The sequence below is a fragment of the Dermacentor albipictus genome, chromosome 3, assembly GCF_038994185.2.
Source record: "Dermacentor albipictus isolate Rhodes 1998 colony chromosome 3, USDA_Dalb.pri_finalv2, whole genome shotgun sequence".
Lineage (NCBI taxonomy): Eukaryota > Metazoa > Arthropoda > Arachnida > Ixodida > Ixodidae > Dermacentor > Dermacentor albipictus.
The window spans coordinates 95,037,286-95,056,569 of record NC_091823.1 but is presented as its reverse complement, the minus strand read 5'-3'; the positions used below and the strand labels follow the sequence as shown (position 1 = coordinate 95,056,569).

General features: G+C 43.9%; 1 protein-coding gene across 1 annotated transcript in view; it reads left to right on the top strand.

The window, feature by feature from the left end:
* Window positions 1–19,284, top strand: part of rk (G-protein coupled receptor rickets) — a 173,437-nt gene that overhangs the window by 142,193 nt on the left and 11,960 nt on the right. The window contains exons 4-13 of the mRNA XM_070536472.1: window positions 5,099–5,170; window positions 6,180–6,326; window positions 7,461–7,532; window positions 8,435–8,506; window positions 8,598–8,666; window positions 9,070–9,213; window positions 10,055–10,195; window positions 15,952–16,017; window positions 16,586–16,729; window positions 17,124–17,195. Of these exons, the coding sequence (XP_070392573.1) occupies window positions 5,099–5,170; window positions 6,180–6,326; window positions 7,461–7,532; window positions 8,435–8,506; window positions 8,598–8,666; window positions 9,070–9,213; window positions 10,055–10,195; window positions 15,952–16,017; window positions 16,586–16,729; window positions 17,124–17,195 (999 nt within the window). The remainder of the gene's footprint in view (window positions 1–5,098; window positions 5,171–6,179; window positions 6,327–7,460; window positions 7,533–8,434; window positions 8,507–8,597; window positions 8,667–9,069; window positions 9,214–10,054; window positions 10,196–15,951; window positions 16,018–16,585; window positions 16,730–17,123; window positions 17,196–19,284) is intronic.

The following is a 19,284-nucleotide window of genomic DNA, read 5'->3' as shown; positions in this document are numbered from 1 at the left end:
CTGAGCTTGAGCGCTCTTCTCTGCTACTCTGACCCTATTAATTACTGAACAGCGTTTACTGGTCAACTTGTCTCTGAATGCTTCATGTAATTACTTTTCTTACAGAAATGAACTGTTTATTGTTATAAGAGGTCGCAAATGCGTGTACTAATGCGGATTGAAAGTGAAATCAGAATATGGTTGAAGTTGTTGGCTATCAGGCTTCTACATGTGTAATCTAATCAATATGCTCCGTCAAAAGACACTCCTTTTATTGAAGGGGAGGTTGGTCCTTATAGAGGGTGTTTTATTTTAAAATTAACAAATTTTTAGGACATGGCCTGTGGCATTTACCACAAGTCTGCTTAATGAGCTTGAACACTGGAAGAAGTATACATTACTTGCACTGCAAATCAATACGCATGATTTAATAACTGTGCAAAGTTGGCTAACTGATTTTTCAAATAATTGCTTTAGCGCACACATTGCGATACACGAATAGAAGCCAGTGCTTTCACAAAGCACACCCACTCGGAAGGAATTTTGAAACTAGCACCAGTTTCGAGATAAGCGAAGTCGAACTTGCAGCAAAATTGCACAGTTGTACCACTTATTTTCTTACCAAAACGCCTTTCTATACAAGGAATATCTAAGGTTACTGAAATACCAATGCGTTTTGTCGCAATGTCTCTGAACGCATTTCTCAGAACTGCTGTCATCCTCAGAATTCGTTCCTTGCGTATATGACTTTAGAACTCACCGGCCACAATTTGTAGATTGCCGTATTTGGCCTAAAATAATTAGTTTAAATGGTAATTAGCAAGTATTTCTTAATTAGTCAAATATTGACTTGCATTTTTGCGCAAATATTGTATGCCTCTGAGAGTAATCTAGCTGAAGTAGTAGAATGGTGCTCTATGTCACGGGTGATATTTTAAAACTCTGTTAGCGATAAAATAAAGCACCTTGTATGTGTGGCGTCGGCTGTTCATCTTCCCTGACATGATATTGTGCACATAACATCTTTAATAAAAACAAGAATTCCAAAAGAAATCCAGGGACAGTAACGTACCCAAAGGGGGCGATTAGCACGCTTTGTTGCCGAACCAAAATAGTGAGGGCAAGTTTATGTAAACCCTAAGGCCTATAACGTTGACTGGTGAGAGGCAGCGCTTGCCTAAAGCGTTGACAAAGGTACGACGTGTGGCCAGACTTATGCTAAGGATTCTGGCTAGTAGCCGTTTAAGAGCTTGTTTTCAATTATTGGACATTCCACATCCTTTTCCTTCTCTAAGCTCACGATGCTAATCTTGTGCGCTGGTCTGCTGTTTACTGAGGAGAATGAAGTTGTCAAGCAGTTTTGTTGCGGTTAGATTGTTTTGTCATCGTGTGCTCTATCTGTGACAGAAATAGCAGTTTGCATCATTTGCTCAAAACATGTAGCTACAGGTAACGTGGCACCGAGCCCAAAATGAAAATGAAAAGCAAATACAAAACATAAGGAAAGCTCCGCAACTAAGTCACTCAGAGGCCGTTTACCAGATCAAAATAAGCTGGCGCGACAACATGTACTCCGTAAGAGACAGTTCCTTAGAGGTCACTGACCCTTCAATGCAGTGTTACGACTGCCCGTCTTGGAGTCAATCTCAATTAGGTTAAGACGCCAGGGAAGTAGTTAGCACACGCTGCAATGCAAGGCGTCGTCGTAAAACGCGGCGCTTTCACTCCGCTTTATTGATTTTATCTGCCTTCGCCTTATTATTATTTCCTGTTTATTTCCTGTTTTGTTGTCGCGCGATCTTCCAGGAAGCTTGTTTCTCGTTAATAAAATACTTTGCCTTCTGGCGCGAGCAATCTTTTTTTTCCCACTCCTTGTCCTGGCACAGAAGCAGAACATAGCACCGCGGACATGCATTTCTGGTGCGGCCAGAGTTAACAAAGGGAATCCAATTTAGCGCGAGTCTCGCTTCCATTGGGGTAGCCGAAGAACCGCCGTTGCCGCCGCTTTGTGCTGACGCAAGTGCGGTTCCAGAGGTGAGGCCTGCGCTGACCCCAGGTTCGAGCATTTGCCCCGCCTCCCTCCCTCTCCCTTCTCTCTCTTAGCGCGCATACGTGAGTGCCAGTTCTATCGGGGAACGGCAGTACGTGTCCATCTTGGTTCCCTCTACAGGCTGCCTGTGTCACCAAGACTGCCGAGTGCGGCTAATACGAAGGGCACAAGGAAGCACGGACGAGCGCTAATCTTGCAACTAACTTTGCTGATGAGTAGCACGATTTAATACATATCGCATCTGATGAGGTTAAGCATACGAAAGGGAACGAAAATAAAGGCAAAGCAATACCCAAGACGATAAGAACCCGGGGAAACCAAACCGGCCAAAAAGGAAACCAGAAAAAGAAAGCAACGTTTCCTTTGAGTCCAACCTTCAACACAGGTGAAAGATAACCTAGCTCTTTCTTGCGCACTGGCAAATACTGATTACTCATAATATAATTGCCTAGTGTCAGGATTTGTTTCAACTAAGTAATTTCTGATCACATATGCTCGCTGTCTCTGCGAGTGATGCTTGTAGTTTCTATATGCGGCTGACACCCCCACTGCGTCGCTCTCTTTATTCGCGTGTGTCCTTTCTGTGCACTGCTTAAACCGCCGCGAAAGGGATCATCACTCCGCGTCGGTGCTTTTTTTTTTTCTGCTGCGAACAGCTGTTTACAGGACATTAGGGAGGTTTTCGAACGTGGCTGAGGAAATATCAGTGGCGTAAAGTACCAGCACTTTTGGTGTATGCTTACTTGCGCCTTACTGATCGTGAACGTTGATTGAAATTACGTCATACGCTTGAGGGCGGTTTGCTACACTTGTACTATAACAAAGGCGCTTATTTTACGATGCAAGCACCGAGCAAATGCAAGCGCTCGATAATGGCAGCAAGGACGTGCGTGTGAAATATCAGTCTGGGTGACACAGCTTACGTAGTCAAAGCAGCGTTTCCCTTACTTTTAATAGTTAATATGAGGGGGCTGATGTCATGAATAACTTACGCCGCCTCTTTTTTCTCTTCTTTTAATTTCATTCCCCCTCCCTGCCAGAACAGAGGCATATTCTTAGTCTGACTACCATAACGTTAATGATTTTGCTCAAATACCTCTTATACGCTGTGGTCATGGCATGATTAATTGTAGTAATTTGTTTCTTTTCTTTGTGGTTTGTCTCTCTTGCCACCGACACGAGTCCTGCCCCGAAATATAGTGTTTTGTTGGCGAAAAACACATATCACACATGTTGTAAATGCTGTAATGTTTGTGTGCTGACCTACCATGGTCTTCAACATGGCTGTATGTACTACGTGAATGCTCCGGTGGCCTCTAGTAGGTGAATTCTTCAAGTTATTTATGATATATATCGGTGGTCCGTGGGAAGCACTCTACAGAAGGCTTTGAAATGCAGTTGTACGATTGGCTGAAAAGTAGGGCTGCTGAAAGCACAAGGCTGGCTCTGTTCACCCGATCGGCATCCACAGAACCAGCTTTTGTTTTATTTCTATGTTGGCCGGCTGCCCTGATTTATGAAAATTGATTTATTGCAAGAATACACTCAAATCATCTGATGCTATAATGCTTGAATCGGTTGCCACAGTAATTATGGTGGAGATGCAGACGAGAATACAGTTGCCAGCGTTTGTTATTGCATCTGAATCAATGAATTCTCCAGGGTTCTTCCGTTATCTGGGTGGAGTGGCTTCTAGAATCGACTGAGGTATTAAGAGAAAGGTTTGTTTGTGGAGCTTCCATCTGAACACACGGTAAAGAAGAAATGTGATTAATTGGCAACCGCAGCACCAATTCGGTGAAGCTTCTTGAACTTGAAAGGAAAAGTTAAACTCGAGTAACTGTAGAAAGCAGATCTTGTTTAGGCCGAAGTAACATTAGAAGAATGTTAAAAATTGCAAAGTGAAAATTCAATGTAGCAAAATCGAAAAAAAATGAACAATTACCAAGTTTAGAACTTTGTAACTCAGTGATAAATAACGAGATCATAATTCTGTAAGCTGTACCCATTAGGATATCTAAAGTGGGCAAAGTTGATGCAATATACACCGCTCTAGAGTATGCCACTCATTTGTCAGTAAGACTTTTACAAATGCTTCGCAAGCCTTGTAATAATTTCACGGGAGTTCTAAATTCGTATACCATATTTATCCGCTGGAGATGCGTCAACAGATGCAGTTTACAGAACTGCGATATCCGTATTGTGTGCTGCGTTACGGCTCTATAAACTTCGTGCTTCTGTTCTTCCCTTAAACTTGATGGTTTTCGTCAAATTTTGTAAAATATTCCAAGTCCTAAATCAATATTCTACCAGCTGCAGTCAATAGAAATTCGCATTCTCTTTCAATTACAATAACTTTCATTATACGGTCCCGCACTTTTCTCATGAAAGCGCTTGGCCATTTTAAATGTTTTCGAATATAAAATCGGAGTTAGCCCCGACCTAAAGCTTCCCCTTAACACTTGATCTTATCCGTTTATCTCGTTATCAGGCATGGTTTGTGGCTGCACTGTGATCGAAGTCAATTGTCTAACACAGCGACCACTTGACTCTTTGAAATTTCAATTAGGTAATGCGGGTGTATACTGCGATATACTCTTTGTAACGCACTGATGTGTCGTCTGCGAAATAATGCCTCAGGAACTTGTATCACGAAGCCATATTCGAAAGAAAAAGCAACCGTTCGATACCGGTTTCGCGCTGCATTATGTTTATGCGTGACATGCAGCGACAAGATAGAGATTGGACGCACTTCTTTGTTTTATTTTTCAGAGCTACTGTAGCTAATTCATTGTTCTGGTTCTGATTGCTCGTCTGCTAGGTTCTGGTACGGAGCCTATTTTGAAGACTACACGGTACTGTATTTAAGTATTTGGTGGGGCATTGTGTTTTCGGCGACAGCACATGTTTGTTAGATGGTATAGTAACAAAAGCTGGCAATCTAAACGAAATTTGTGACTGGCGCAAAATGTACGTGCCATGTGCCATGACGGATGTTTCACGAACCCACCTTTGTTGCTTCATGCACTCCATAATATCTATGTACTTTGCTTTATCGATGTCGTGCAGGTCACTGGAGGCCAACAACTTCACGAAGATTCCATGGGAGGCACTCAGAGAACTTCCTGCACTGGAAACATTGTAAGCTTCGAGAAAAGGAACTCACGCGCTTCTTGCAGCCTCGTTAGCTCTCTTAATGAGGACAGGTTAAGATGCACGTCTGTAACAGCGGGAAACGTAATATAAAACCGTGCGTGCATTCCCATGCCCATGCTGGCATGTGCGTCCACTGTGAATCGGAGAACGCGCTACGCAGTGTTTGTAAAGAAGTTTGCAAAGAAGTTTTCACAAGCAGGAGTCGAAAGCTACTTGTATTGCCGTTTTCTTAAAGCTTATGTCTAGCATGCGGTGTTATACGTGTCTTTAATAATAGGCAACTGCCTCGGCTGTAATGGCTCGCGTTGGTTGAACAGCCGACGTCAGTTTTGCTGAAGTCGTGGCGAAGAAAACGATGGGCAGAGCCCTTCGTATTCCTCTATGTCGGGATTAATCAATTTCCCGGACAGCGATCTACGCATGCGGTTGTAGACATTGTAATTCACCGCATGCACGAAGGTGATTTACCCCCCCCCCCCCCCCAGGATCAAAAGGAGGCACAACCACACTAAGACGCGTACACAGGATATTGTCTTGTCATCGGGTCCATGTGTGATTTTTTTTTTCGCATCGACAGTCATGCTAATTAATGGGAAAGACATCACGATAATGGTTTGGAATTACCCATGCTCCAGTGTTCAAATCGACAGCGCTAGTTAGAGCCACAGGATGGTAACATAAGTAGATCTAACTCATATACACCCGCGCAGAATACATATTTAGCGCAGGGTTCATCAAAATCAGACCCAGACTGGCTCACCCGGTATACCGTCGCTAAGATCAGACTGAGCCTTGCTTACGCGGACTCAAAATCAACAGAAATAAGGACCAGTCAAGCTTAATCGCAACTAAGATTCGCTAAAATCAGCGTCGACCGCTTTCACTCATATTCACACTCACGGGTTAGACTGAACGACTCGACCGATGAATGTGTCTGCCCCTTTATGACTAGTGCACAAGCGTGTGACGTCTCTTGCGTCTCGTCGGTGCGCAGGCACCTCAACAGGAACCGCTTGACGGAGGTGAGCCCGGCGGCGGAACCGTCCTTCCACCGAAGGCTGCGCAAGGTGTGGCTGGACAGCAACCTGCTGTCGCGAGTGCCCGTGCAGTGCATTCACTCCCTTCCCAGACTTGAAGCCTTGTAAGTGCTCTGCTGCGGTCACTGGTTGCTTGTTTTACGCAGTAATAAGCATTATGGAGTTCGCAATGACAGAAAACAGTGACAGTGACGTGCGGGTAGACACAGATGCGTCCAAAGACAAGTTGACTAGAAGGACCATAAGTATACAGCGAGCGTTGACTACAAACTAGCACGTGGTTGTGTTAACATGTTCAGTTGTATTCAAGTTTCCCTGCGCTCACTTCTCCTGCGCGTAATTCCTAGACAGCAAGGGAAGCAAATAACGAAGGAATCAGCGAAAGAAAGCAACAGCAAGAAAGAAAGAAAGGAAGCAAGGAAGGAAGAAAGGACGTAAAGAATGAAATAGTGAAATAAATAAATAAATAAATAAATAAATAAATAAATAAATAAATAAATAAATAAATAAATAAATAAATAAATAAATAAATAAATAAATAAATAAATAAATGAGCAGGCGAGCAAGCAAGCAAGCAGGAAAGAAAGCGCATTTTCAGCATATGCGACCGGCGTGAGCATGTCCTCTACAGCTTACACCAGGTGCAAGAATAGATAACGACACAATTATCGCTAACAAGAAAGATGAATGCAACAACACCGCGCCAGGGAGTAGCAGTAGGTGAATTTACGAAATTGTGCAAGTTTTATACGCAAAAAAAAAAAACCTTTGTACATACGGCTTGCATGGATGTTATCGCATTGGCTGAAAATATATTTCATACCACTGCAATCTCAATAAAGAATAAGGAAGGGCCGCATTCTCTTAGCAGCGAGAGCTGCAATTACGCTGTTTTCAATAATATAGTGCACAAACTTGTACTAGCGTGCAAACGATGGTGAAAAAATTATTTGAACCAAAAGTGTTGGCCACGTTGGTATTGCTCAAGCGAGTTCGGCCCTAGTCTTTGTTCGATACGCCGACCTAGACAGCAACAATTTCCAAATAGTGGAGCCATAAATAAAATCGCTAACGCCTAGAAGCGCTTGCCATGCGACGGTCAGCTCACAATTCGTTCGCACACAATGCAGGTATGGTCGCGATGGTTTGTGATAGCGCAAGTTGTCATTAACAGTCGTTTTGAAACGGGTAACTAACGTTCATTTCGCCGACGCCGTCTCTCTCTTTTGTTTGTGCAGAGGCTTGGGAGAGAATCTCATCAAGGAGCTGAAGTCGCATGCATTCGGGAATGCGTCGCGCCTAGAAGTGCTGTAAGTGGGCATCCTATACATCGTGCGCGTGCTTGAATCTATAGGCTAGGAGCTATCAGATGCGTGTGCCTGTTTTTCACGTCAGGAGCTACCGTTCCCGAATTTCGGCTTCAGTGCGTTGGCGATTGTCTGTGCCTTCTGAAACCGAGAGTTCGAAACAGATGTGACAAAATTGCCCTTTCAGAATCATCGCACTTACTCAGAAAGTGATGCCTAAACCTTTTAGCACCTTTATGCGCGTATAAAGGGTGTTTGATTTGTGCCTAGGCTATAGCCTTATAGTTTTTTTGTGATTAGTTAATACGGTGGCATAGCCGCTACAGACAACACGAACGCTGCATGAAGTAATAGCTACACCGCTGTTAAACATTCGTGTCGTACATTTCCATCGACACCCAAGTTGTACGAATGAATTCACAGTTTTAAACTGCGTCTTGTCTCACCGCAGGTGAAGCTAAAACTCACCGCTGCGTGCAATAAACCTTGTTTAGCCTTAAAGATACGGGCGTTAGTCATGGGATAAAGCCGCGTCATTTGAAGTGTAAAAATATTTGTTTATTGCGCATTTACGAGAATTTTTTTCTCTTGAATTGTTTTCCCAAAACTCTGTAAGATGGCAATATAGCAAGTTCAGAATTTATTGGTTTTGCAAACCGAAGCACAGGCCATGGAGCAGATTAAACGCAGAAATGCCGTATGCTCGTCTATTGGCCTTCTCAGACCATAGTTGTTTTACCTGTAGCATTGTGCTAAGAGTACCCAAACGGGGATGCCATTTCTTCTAGTGAACAATTGACAGAAACTGAGCAAGACCGTTCTCGCATGATTGCTTAGCATGATCGTTACGTATTTGTGAAAACAAAAATAATTGTGCATATTCTTGCTTCGTCCATCACTCGCAGAATCCTCCGAAAGAATCATATCAGCGACATCGATCCTCGCGCTTTTCATGGCTTGCGGTCTTTGCAGGCGATGTGAGTTGCCCTCTTCGTGCTCGCTCGATGTTGTAATCCTTTAGTTCAGGAATGACGTATCATACGTACTTTATTGCATTCATTCTTGCAGAGATCTTAGCCACAACAAGCTGACTCATCTGCCCATCGCTCTCTCTTCACTAAACATGCTCAAAGAACTGTAAGTGGCATATTTATGGTTTTGCCTTTTCATTTAGACGTCCATTTTCTGTCAGATATTTCATATAATATGTTTTTACCAGTACAGTGTTTTCTTGGTACGAGAGATGACGTTTAGGGGATCTTTTAATGAACAAACCCGGGTATGCGTCTGCAATTTCTTTGGGCTTTTTGGGATGAGCTCGTCGGCGACATTCATTTCGTTAGTAGAGTGTAAGGTGAAAAGGCGGTGCAAGAGACTTTAGCCGAGAAAGTCGGCGCACCGCTCGGTTAATCTCTAGCCAACCAAACTGTTCATTCTAACCTCCTCTTGAAGGATCAATTTCAATGCTAGAACGATCCTTTCCTCCCGCCGGTTGCAACTTTTGGACGTGTACGAGCTGTACGTGCCTGTTTCTTTGCAGCATTATATCGGACAACCAGATCCGTTTCCTCGGCGAGGATTCCTTTAGAAGCAATGGTGGCCTGACCCTACTCGAGTTGGCCAACAATCCGCTGGAGTCCTTCGACAGGAAGACCTTTTCACGGCTGCCGTATCTGAAAAGGCTGTGAGTGCATCCGCAGGATTTTTGTATAACTGACGTAGCTTCCTTCTGGGTTTGCTCTAGATGATTGCTCTAGATGTCAACTGCGTGAACGTGCTGCAGAACGTGGCTTCACGTTTTCTGAAGTTGACCTACTATTGAAAGACTAACCTCACCGCGCACGGCGTTTCCCCTGACCAGAATAACTAAATACTCAAACTACTGAACATTTCACCGCTTGTCTTCTTATTCAGCTACGGACTGCGTTCAAACTTCTTTCTTCTTTTGTGTAGCATTTAGCGTGTGATTATGCATAAAGAAAATTTATTGAGGCCCAGAAAACTCCTGACTACGGAAAGGTATTACAAGCGGCGAGCGTGAGAGTCAGCTCGTGTCACACGCAGCGTGGCGTCCATGTTATTGACAAAAGTTGTAGACTATTACGTCTGATGAAATGAAAGGCTGCAGGGTACGGCGACATGTCGTGGTCACTCAGTAAATATGGTGTTCTGCTGATGAGCACGAGAACGTGGGCTCGATCCCTGACCGATCCGTCTGCGTTAGAATGACGGCGAAGTGAAAAAAGAAAGAAAAGAAAGAAAGACCGAATTACGCTTGTGCATTGTGAGTTGGGTTTGCATTAAATATTCCTACACGATCAAAATTATTCCGAAGTTCCACCCTCCCATTTCGGTGTGTCCTTTGTCCCCTGTGGTGCTATGCATTTTGAAACATCGTATCGGTCGCGATCCTCGACGCCCGAAACGATTATATTGCACTCATACAGTTGCAAGCTTTCGATGCTTCTTTTGATGCATCGCCTTCCGTGTCCACGCCTGAACGCTGCTCCTGGTTTGTGCGGCAGATTGGTGAAAGAAGCTCGGGCACTGGAACACTTTCCGGACTTGAACGGCACGCACTCGCTGGAGCAGATTCGCCTGAGCAGAGCACGCTTGAGCTCGGTACCCAACGACCTTTGCCGTGCCGTCCCGAAGCTCAAGATACTGTGAGTGCTCTACGCTTTTCACGAACTTTTTTGTCGATTTATATTGTGGCACGCTGTTTGTGTCTGCTCGGATATTGCGCTTAATCAAATATCTGCTATGCCGCAAACCGAACGGAATGGGTGACTGAAGACTGCGCATAAAAATCTGGGGCCGAATTCACAAAGCTTTATTTCCGTAGCAATTTTGTTTCCGTTGGCCGCCCGCCTTCGCAAATGAGATATCAAGCCCTAGGATTCGGGGGAATTTTTTTCTTACGAAAATCTTATCGTAACAGCATTGCTGCGTTTCAATCACATTGCACCCTCACGTTCTAAGACTCGATTACATTCTGAGATCATCGTCAGTAGCGCGGTTATATCAAAGTGCGGGCACCAAACAACGTTCAGCAGCTAGAATAGTGAGGGGACTATGCGTGGTAGATTACCGTTTGAAGGTCCCAGGGCATGTGGCTGAATTATAAGTAAGCTATAGAGCCTACTTGACTCGTCGTAGTCTTCACGCGTGCTAGTCGAGTGGCGCTTCCTTCGTGTGTACTTCGTCAAAGCGAGTGCGTATCTGTGAATGTACAAACATTTGGGCGAAACCACAAATGTGATTGCTACTTTATGCGCCTTGAATAACAGTTGCCTCACTTTTCGCTATGCTTTGTCGAATTGGTTCAACACGTGCAACACTTGAACTCATTGTGTGACTGTCATCGCTACGATGTACAGAGACGATCGATCGCGACTGCCCTAGCTCGCTTTGATTAAAGTGCTTTACCAGAGCAGACCATGTTAGAATGCGGATCCCATAAGCCATTGTAGCAGGGTACGACGAATGCTCTACTGCAGCTTCTAGGGACAACAGACCTGTACAAATGCATTTGGTCTTAATTGATGTTCATTGTGCCGCTAGTGATACTGTCCTGTGATAGTGCACAGTGATCACGACCGGCTGAGGTCATGTGTCTGTGTTCTCTGTCTCTCTCTACGGTCTTGTCGTTTTACCTATGACTACGCTTTTCTCCACTGTGGGGTGGCAAACCAGGTCTTGCATTCTTGTTAACCTCCATTATTTTCTCATTTATTTCGCCCCTAGCCCTCTTGTCGAAATTGTGAGAGTCCAATTTATTTTAGTTACCTCAGCATCTGCGTTTTATTTTATTTTTATTTTATTTTTTATTTTCAATACCCTAAAGGCCCCGAGAGACATTACATAGGGGGGGGGGGGATACAATTCACACATGATATTGTAATAAAAATGACTGAAGGCAACAAGCACAGATTTCGGTAGAAGAAACACTTTGTAAAAGAAAGATTAAAAAAAGAGGAAAAAAAACCGAGAAGTAATTTGGGCGAGAGTACATGGTACAATTCATATTTGTTGTACATGGCACTTTTGAACAAGGCACAAGTGGCAGGTGGGTGCGGTTAAATGGAAATTTAGAAATTATACATATATGTAACACAGGCCAGTCAAGAAGTGGCAGCTGAACATTTTATACATTTAAAAATGTACGCAGGGCTGATTGGAAGGCAGACGGGTTAGTGATTGTTACAATATCTTGAGGTAGGGCGTTCCATTCGTTCACTGATAACACGAAAGGGGAATTTTGGAATTTTTTGGTCCTAGCAAATATGGGAGTCACTTTGCATACATGGTCATTGTGGGTGGACAGATAATGGGCGGGTAAGATGGGAGCAGATGAAAAAGATGAACCACAATAGTAAAGGGAGTGAAAAAAAGACAGACGGAAATATTTCCGTCGTGTGTCAAGATCCGGAAGATTAAGGGTCTGCTTTAATGCCGACACACTTTGATATGGAGAGTAGAAGCGCAAAATAAAGTGGGCAGCCTTATTTTGAATTGATTCGATGCAATCAGAAAGGTTAGCTGTGTGAGGGTTCCAAATAATTGAGGCGTAATCGAGGGTTGTTCTGATAAGGGAGCTGTACGCACGAAGTCTTGTGTCACTGTTTGCAACGTACAGACGGCGTTTTAAAAAGCCAAGTGTTTTTATTGCCTTGTTAGTAATATGCTCAACATGCAGCCACTGACTAAGAAGCCACTGACGTTGAAATGTTGCGTACGCCACTTGCCCGAGACCCACTAAGCACCCGCGCCCTCCAGTGCGTGCGGTGAAGTTGCGTAACTGCAAACGGCTTCAGCGATGCAGTTGACCGCGTTCTTGACCGCGTTCTAATGAAATGAAAAAAAAAAAAGGTGGAGGAGCAGAGCTTGGCGATGCTCGCTGCAAGTTTGTGATGACCCGCCTCAATTACGGTCCTCCAATGTAAGGGGAAACATTAATGTCTCCTAATAACGGGCCACAAATGCGTTTGCGGTTGTATGACGAAATTAGTGGTAAGCTACCTTACTTTGATTGCTTTCTTCAAGAGGCACGGGCTTTTTACAGCAGCGTATCGGTACGCCAGGTACGATTGCATAAATGGGCTTTTAGTGCCATTAGTCGTGTTTTTTGTCCTTAAGTGGAAACTTTAGCTCGTGAGCTTCTATCTTAATACATGGGAACGAGAAGAAGGAGAACGTAAACTTTATTTTCAAATCAATGATTCGAGTCCGGCGTCCTTTTAGTGGGTTCTCGGCAATAGCTGCACCGATTTTCTCGACTTTCCTAAATCCGATTAGCATTCTTAGCATACTTCAGGCACTTTCCCGTGTCTATCTATCTATCTGCGTCTCTAACCATTTTCCGGCGAACTCGAGTCTCTGTAGAGTCCATGGTCTCACGGGTAGATCATAGGGCTGCTTTGCCGAGAGCACCATGTTGGAAACCAACTGTGGTGTATGTGCCGCGTATGTGTCTGGTAGTCGCAGTTGGTTGGAAACCGATTACCACTGGGTACTTGCCGCTCTTCATTGAATCTCTTTGACATCAACTTGAGTCACTGGATATGTGGGGCTAGGTATATGTCGCTGTTCAGCGAATCCCACTGACGCCAACTTGGTCAGTGGATATGTGCCGCTCTTAAAGGATACGAAAAATCCTTTAATATTTCTCTTGTGCTCAGCGAAATGCAGCACGTGTCACATATATATTCAGACAATATTGTCTAGACATATCTTCGCACACGCACCAGGTGCGGACTTCGCGGCGGCGTAACTAGATAGCACTGGTATCCAGCGGGTACTAGAGTTACTGTATAGGCTCTCGCTAGGGAGCCAAAGACGCGCCAAGGTGCGCCACATTGGGCTCCAAAGCTGTGCGAGAAAGCCACTCCACGTACGCATAGGAGCTGTGCATGCGCGACAATGACAGCAGCGCTTCTTTTTTTTGTGTGCTTTCTTTTTATTTTTTATTACTTTGCGAGTACAGGTCTATCGCTCAGCTCACGATTACCAGCGCGGATTTTACGCGTGCGTGCCTTAGTATTTAGTGATTGATGAAAATGCCACGTGAGACATACACCGGCGCATGGTGGCAACATCTGTGAGCCTTTCCAATTTCTATGCGAAATGTCAATTGTGATGCTAAGCTTTGAAACATTAGATATAATTTTTATTAGGCATACATGTGACCGCGGTTTGCGATAGCTGAAAGACGTGAATGCATGTACTCAAGAAAGCTAAATACGATCCAGGTGAATGACGCGAAGAATTGCATGCACTCCTACATCACTTGCATTGATCCCCCCTCCCCCCTCCAGCACTACTATGTTGATTCTAACGATTCCAGTACATCCTTGTCATGTTTTACGTGTCACGGATAGATTTATCCGTGTTATGAGTCTCATATGTAGGAGACACACGCGCTGAGTAGAGCTGCATGCGTTACGCATTTATTGTACGAGTGAAGTTCTCGTGGGTGTATGGAATCGTGCAACTTCTGTAGCGCACTGCGTAGATAAATAAAAGAACACATTTTTCTTTGCCAGCAAGAGCTGTCACGGCGTCGTGGGACATTGATTCCGCAATTTAACCGAGAGAAAGAAAGATACCTGCGAACACGTAATTTTTGCCCAGTAGCATCGAGGACCACGCAACAATAACGAGAGTGATGCCACTCTCAATTGTGTTTTGTCGGCGGGTTCCCATGGAGTGTCGGCGCCGCTTAGAAAGTGTTGGCTTTTCCGCAACGCAGTAGAGCCTGTTCCGACCATTTGAAGGCGCTCGGGGAAGAGAGAGAGAGAGAGAAGAATACAGGAAGGCAGGGATGTTAACCAGTCAATAGTCTGGTTGGCTGCCCTACACTGGGGAAGGGAGAAGGGGAAGAGAAAGAAGGGAGAGAGAAGGTGTAGGTACGCGTACGGACAGCACTTCAGTTAAAGTCGCTCGAGCAAACCAGAAGTTCTGAGAAAACACAAAAGTGCCTTCACTGCCTTCTGAGCCGATGATCGGTCGGGACGGTGCTCTAATATTGTCTGTCTAATATTGTCTAATATTGTCTCTAATATTGTCTGTCTAATATTGTCTAATATTGTCATCGCGCTCGGGGAAAGCTGCGCTACAATCACTGGAGGTGGCGCGAGGGATGCGCGGAAAGCAGTGGCCGCAACTCTGGCTCCCGAAATGAATCCAGCTTCAACTGCGGCTAGTTGGTATGGCATAGTTCTGCTTGCTGCGCTGTACTGTTTATACAAAGGACAAAAAACGAGACAGACACACCTGTGCGCAATGCACACGTGTGTCCTTCGTATAAACAGTATAGCGCAGCAAGCAGAATGATCCCTAAATGAAGTCTATGCAGTAACTGTAGTGGGGACCGCCAGAGAGAAGCCCGGTTGCATACACGTCTCATTCATGACGCCTTTGAGCGTTGGCAGTACGGTGTGTCGCTACAATTGATTCAATGCCAATCGCGTTTGCGTCGACGTTCATCGTGAGAGAGGTTCTACACGATTTTTTTTTCTCATTTAAGTGCAGAAGTTAAAATCTAGTAATTGCATGTAGGAAGTGGATTTGCAATTTATCCTATGAACCCCTAAAAATATTGAAACGTAGACAGACTCAGCTATCAAGTGTGCAACTCTGTAACTCAGCAATAAAAACAATATCAACTCTAAACTGCTTCTGTCGAGACATCTACATTGGACGAAATTGTTGGTCAGGGTGCTTCAGCGAACACTTTCAAAAATCGTTAAAAGTTGCCTGTGGCAGATATCACAATTATAGTTCATGAGCTGGTCTACTCTGAGCGGTGAGAAATACTTGCAAAAAAAGAAACTGAAATACAAAATCAACTAATTAATAAAAAACCACTAATAAATTTTCATCTAATTACATTATGGCCCATATTGCATTTTACAAATTGTAGCCGTGTAGTTCGCAAGATGGATCCACTTGAAAGGAATTTTCAAGATGACACCAATTTTGAGGTATAAATTACCGAACTTTGCGGATAAATGCATCACTTCACATCGCATTCATGCGCAGTAATAACACTGGCACCGTGGCTGATGCCTAACACCACGATTAGCAGTGTCCTTGTTGTAACCCATTTCATGCTCATAATAGTATTTTTAACGCACCGTATGCAATTCAATAATGTCGTCCTATGTAAACAGTGTCATCACTTTAAAAGGTCTATCCAGTACGGCGGACTTTGCACGTTCCCGTACCCTTGATACTCGATGTTCCTCGCGGTGTATGCAAGCTTGTTTCTTCTGAACATTGCACTGAGTGAAAAATCATCACTTATCTCCCCATAGTTATATTGTTATTAGTATGTAAGTGACAATACGTGAAGTGACAATACGTGAAAACTTGTTCAATCCCTGTTCTAATTCCTGCCTGTCTTTCAATATCGTTGCAGCTACCTTATGTCCAATCATCTCACGCAGGTTCCTAATTTAACCGAATGCTCGGAGCTCCTTATCCTGTAAGTCTGTCTATTAAATTGATAATTACCATGGGCTATCTGCTTACGAATTTCGGGCTCTTTCTTAAAAAAAGCTATTTCAGTCCCTACTGGCCACCTGTCTAAGCATTTTCTTCAGCTCTTGGATCATCTGTACTGATAGACAAAGTGCACCTCAGTGGTAGAATAAGAAAATTCGATAAGTATGCCAAGACTCAACACAACAACAAGGGTGTAATGGGTCTGGTTAAGTGTAAAGGTAGTGATTTTGTGGTGTGAATACCAAACACATCTCTACGTCGTGACCAAGCTTTAGATATCACTGCCACGTGCGAGATCAGAACAAGTACGTTTTTAAGCGCACAGCAAGGGTTTGTTTGCTCTTTTTTCGCGGTTAACCTTTTTTCGACCAAATCGAAAGAAACCAACTCAGAAGTAACGCGAAAGATATGCTTCTTCTCGTTCGTTGCTGCGTTTATTTACCATAATTATGTATAAGCTTCGACCACTATACACGTGAAAAATTGTCTTCTTTTTTTTGCATAAACATTCAGTCACAAAAGCGTTTTTCCCCCCATTGCTTTCTCAGGGATCTGACGTACAACCGCATCGAATTCCTGGATAACTCGCCATTCCTTTCGCTCAAGAAGCTTCGCGATCTTAACCTGGGCAACAACCTCATCCGTCGCATAGAGGACACTGCCTTCCATGGGCTCACATCTCTGCAAGTGCTGTGAGAAACGAGCTGATTATTTTCTTCTTGCATGGTTTTCTTAGTCACAAGGCGTCGGGTTTAGCTTGATGACTTTTGCTAAAAGAGTCCGCAGGTAATTGCCTGCAGGTGTTTCTGTAGAGGAAGGGTTAGAGCAGTCTCCTATTACTATTTCTGTGCTCTTGTGTGGAAGGAATTATTGAAGCCTCTCTTTGACCCTAAGGCCATAACGCGGCGGGCTGTTATCCATCAATATTCGGCATTCTAAAGAAAGCTACCCTCTCTTCGTGTCTTTGCTAGCACGTGTTGAGGTGTTCGCCAGACATTCGCTGCTGGCAATCAGTTGTCGTCTCAGTAGACAGCGTGAAGATCCTCTGAGCCGAAGTCTTTTTTCTTATCATCTGCTCTCTTACAGGGCGCTGCAGAAAAATGGCATCAGGGAAATTCATCCGGACTCTTTTGTTCCCACCGCGAAACTTCAAGATCTGTAAGTATGAGACCTGTGAGAGCGATAACAAATATGAATAGAGTTGTTCACATTCAAAGGGGCGATAGTGTTCGAAAAGCGAAAACATATCGTTTCTACAACAAGTCGTTATGCTCGTATCGAAGAATTCTCGGTCAACCAATTGCTTCGTCGGGCGGTGCGCCTCATGCATCAGTGTTCGTATCATGGCGGAGGAGGGAAGAAAGAGAAAAGCAGAAGGCAGGGATGTTAACCAGAATAACATCCGGTTGGCTACCCTACACCGGGAGAATGGGAAAGGGGAAAACAAAGATGACAGGCAGAGAGAGGAAGGAAGGAAAGAAGGAAATTAGCGTATAACGGCGGAAGGTTTAGCTCGGGTGCTCCAATTGTTTATTAAAAATTGGCAAAAATCGAAAATTTTCGGAACACGTAACTATTAAGTTTACAACTATTCAACTCAAGAAGAAAAAATGATATCGCAATTCAGTAAATTACATTTGATAGTACATATAATGCGGCCAAAATTTATAGTTTACACATGAATAAAAAAATAAGTAACATGGAAATACAGCTTTTGCGGAACCCTTGTATACAACGTAACAATCTTATGTAAGATATGAAATGACATACTCAATTTGTCCGCTTTCAATGATCTAATGGACGCCCTTTACGGAACCGCGATATCTGTTTTTGATGCAGAGCTATATATATGTAAACTTCCTGCGTATATTTTTTCGAGCTTGCGAATTTTGTGAACATTCCTTTCACAAAATTCAGGCCCTTACTCGAAATTCCGCTTCCAACGGTCACTAGAATGTAACTTTCTCTCTCAAATGTAGAAAAGCGTTTTTGCTTTTTACATGTATTTGAATAGGCCGCATCGGAGTTGGGCCCGAGCTAAAGCTTCCGCATAACCTCCCTGCCTTTGGATCTCATTTATCTGTCTCTGTCTCTCGTATAACGGCGGGAAAAAAGGTAATGAAATGATATATTTTTGAAGTATACTACACAGACATGCAGATTCCTATAGGGGATGTTACCTGCATTTGTTTGGACATGTATCACTACGCAATTTTCGCTTCTGTGGCATTAGTCTTGACTGCACCACGTTTCTTGTCTTCACTGTATGTGCAGTTTATGTCGTCCAAGACATAAACGTGTCATGGCGACACGTCATGCCACCCAAATAGCCGGCAGTGTGCTGCAACTTATTCACCCTTTTACATGCTTCACATGCCACTGTAACGCCAACAGCAGTATGGAAGTACGTACTTTTGGATGTACGTAAATGCATCGGGATCCGTGTTTGGCGTGAACTGCGAAGGGCGTAGACTTTTCGTACATTTCGCGTCCTTTATTGTCTGGGAGCATCGTTTATTGGCCATGCTTGCACTACAGATGCCTGCATCGGTGCAGATCTATGACTTCACCGTTGTGCTATTGGTTTATGAGGGTGATGATTATGCCGCCATTGTCTGCCGTGGAATAAACAACTTCTGGGCTGGCATAGGCGAACGAAGTAAGTTTGGTGTACAAAACCCTGACGACGTTCAAACCAGGTCGTTTTGGAGCTGCAGGGAATGGAGTGAAAGTGGCACATTTGCACATCGCTGATTACACGCGAGTGCTATATCAAAAATTTAGTGCAGCGGATAGTGCAGTTATAGATCACGAGTAAAATGTTATGGCTTCCACACGGGAAATGTGTTCACATGTCATGATTCAGTTTCAGATGCAAAATCAGCCTAGGGCTCATATGAACGCACGTTAGTGTGTAGCACACTGTTCGGTATACCTGAAAACTTACAAGGGTACTGTGAATGAAGCCCGGGGTATTAAACTTGTAGACCTCCTTAGTTTTAATAGGCGTAACCTAACAATCATGTGAAGCTTCCTATGGTTGTCACTAATAAAAAGCGAAGCTCATCGTTTCCACTAATTCTTCTTGCTAGTATTTGTAAAGCTTTAGTTGCAGACATACTTTACTAATACTTTACATGAAGGAGCCTTCAACATTTTGCGAGTAACGTCTGCCACTTACGGAACTCTGACGCTCTCGGCCGTGAAAAGGAATGCCCACACGCGAAATAGAGTGTGTCCAGTTTGG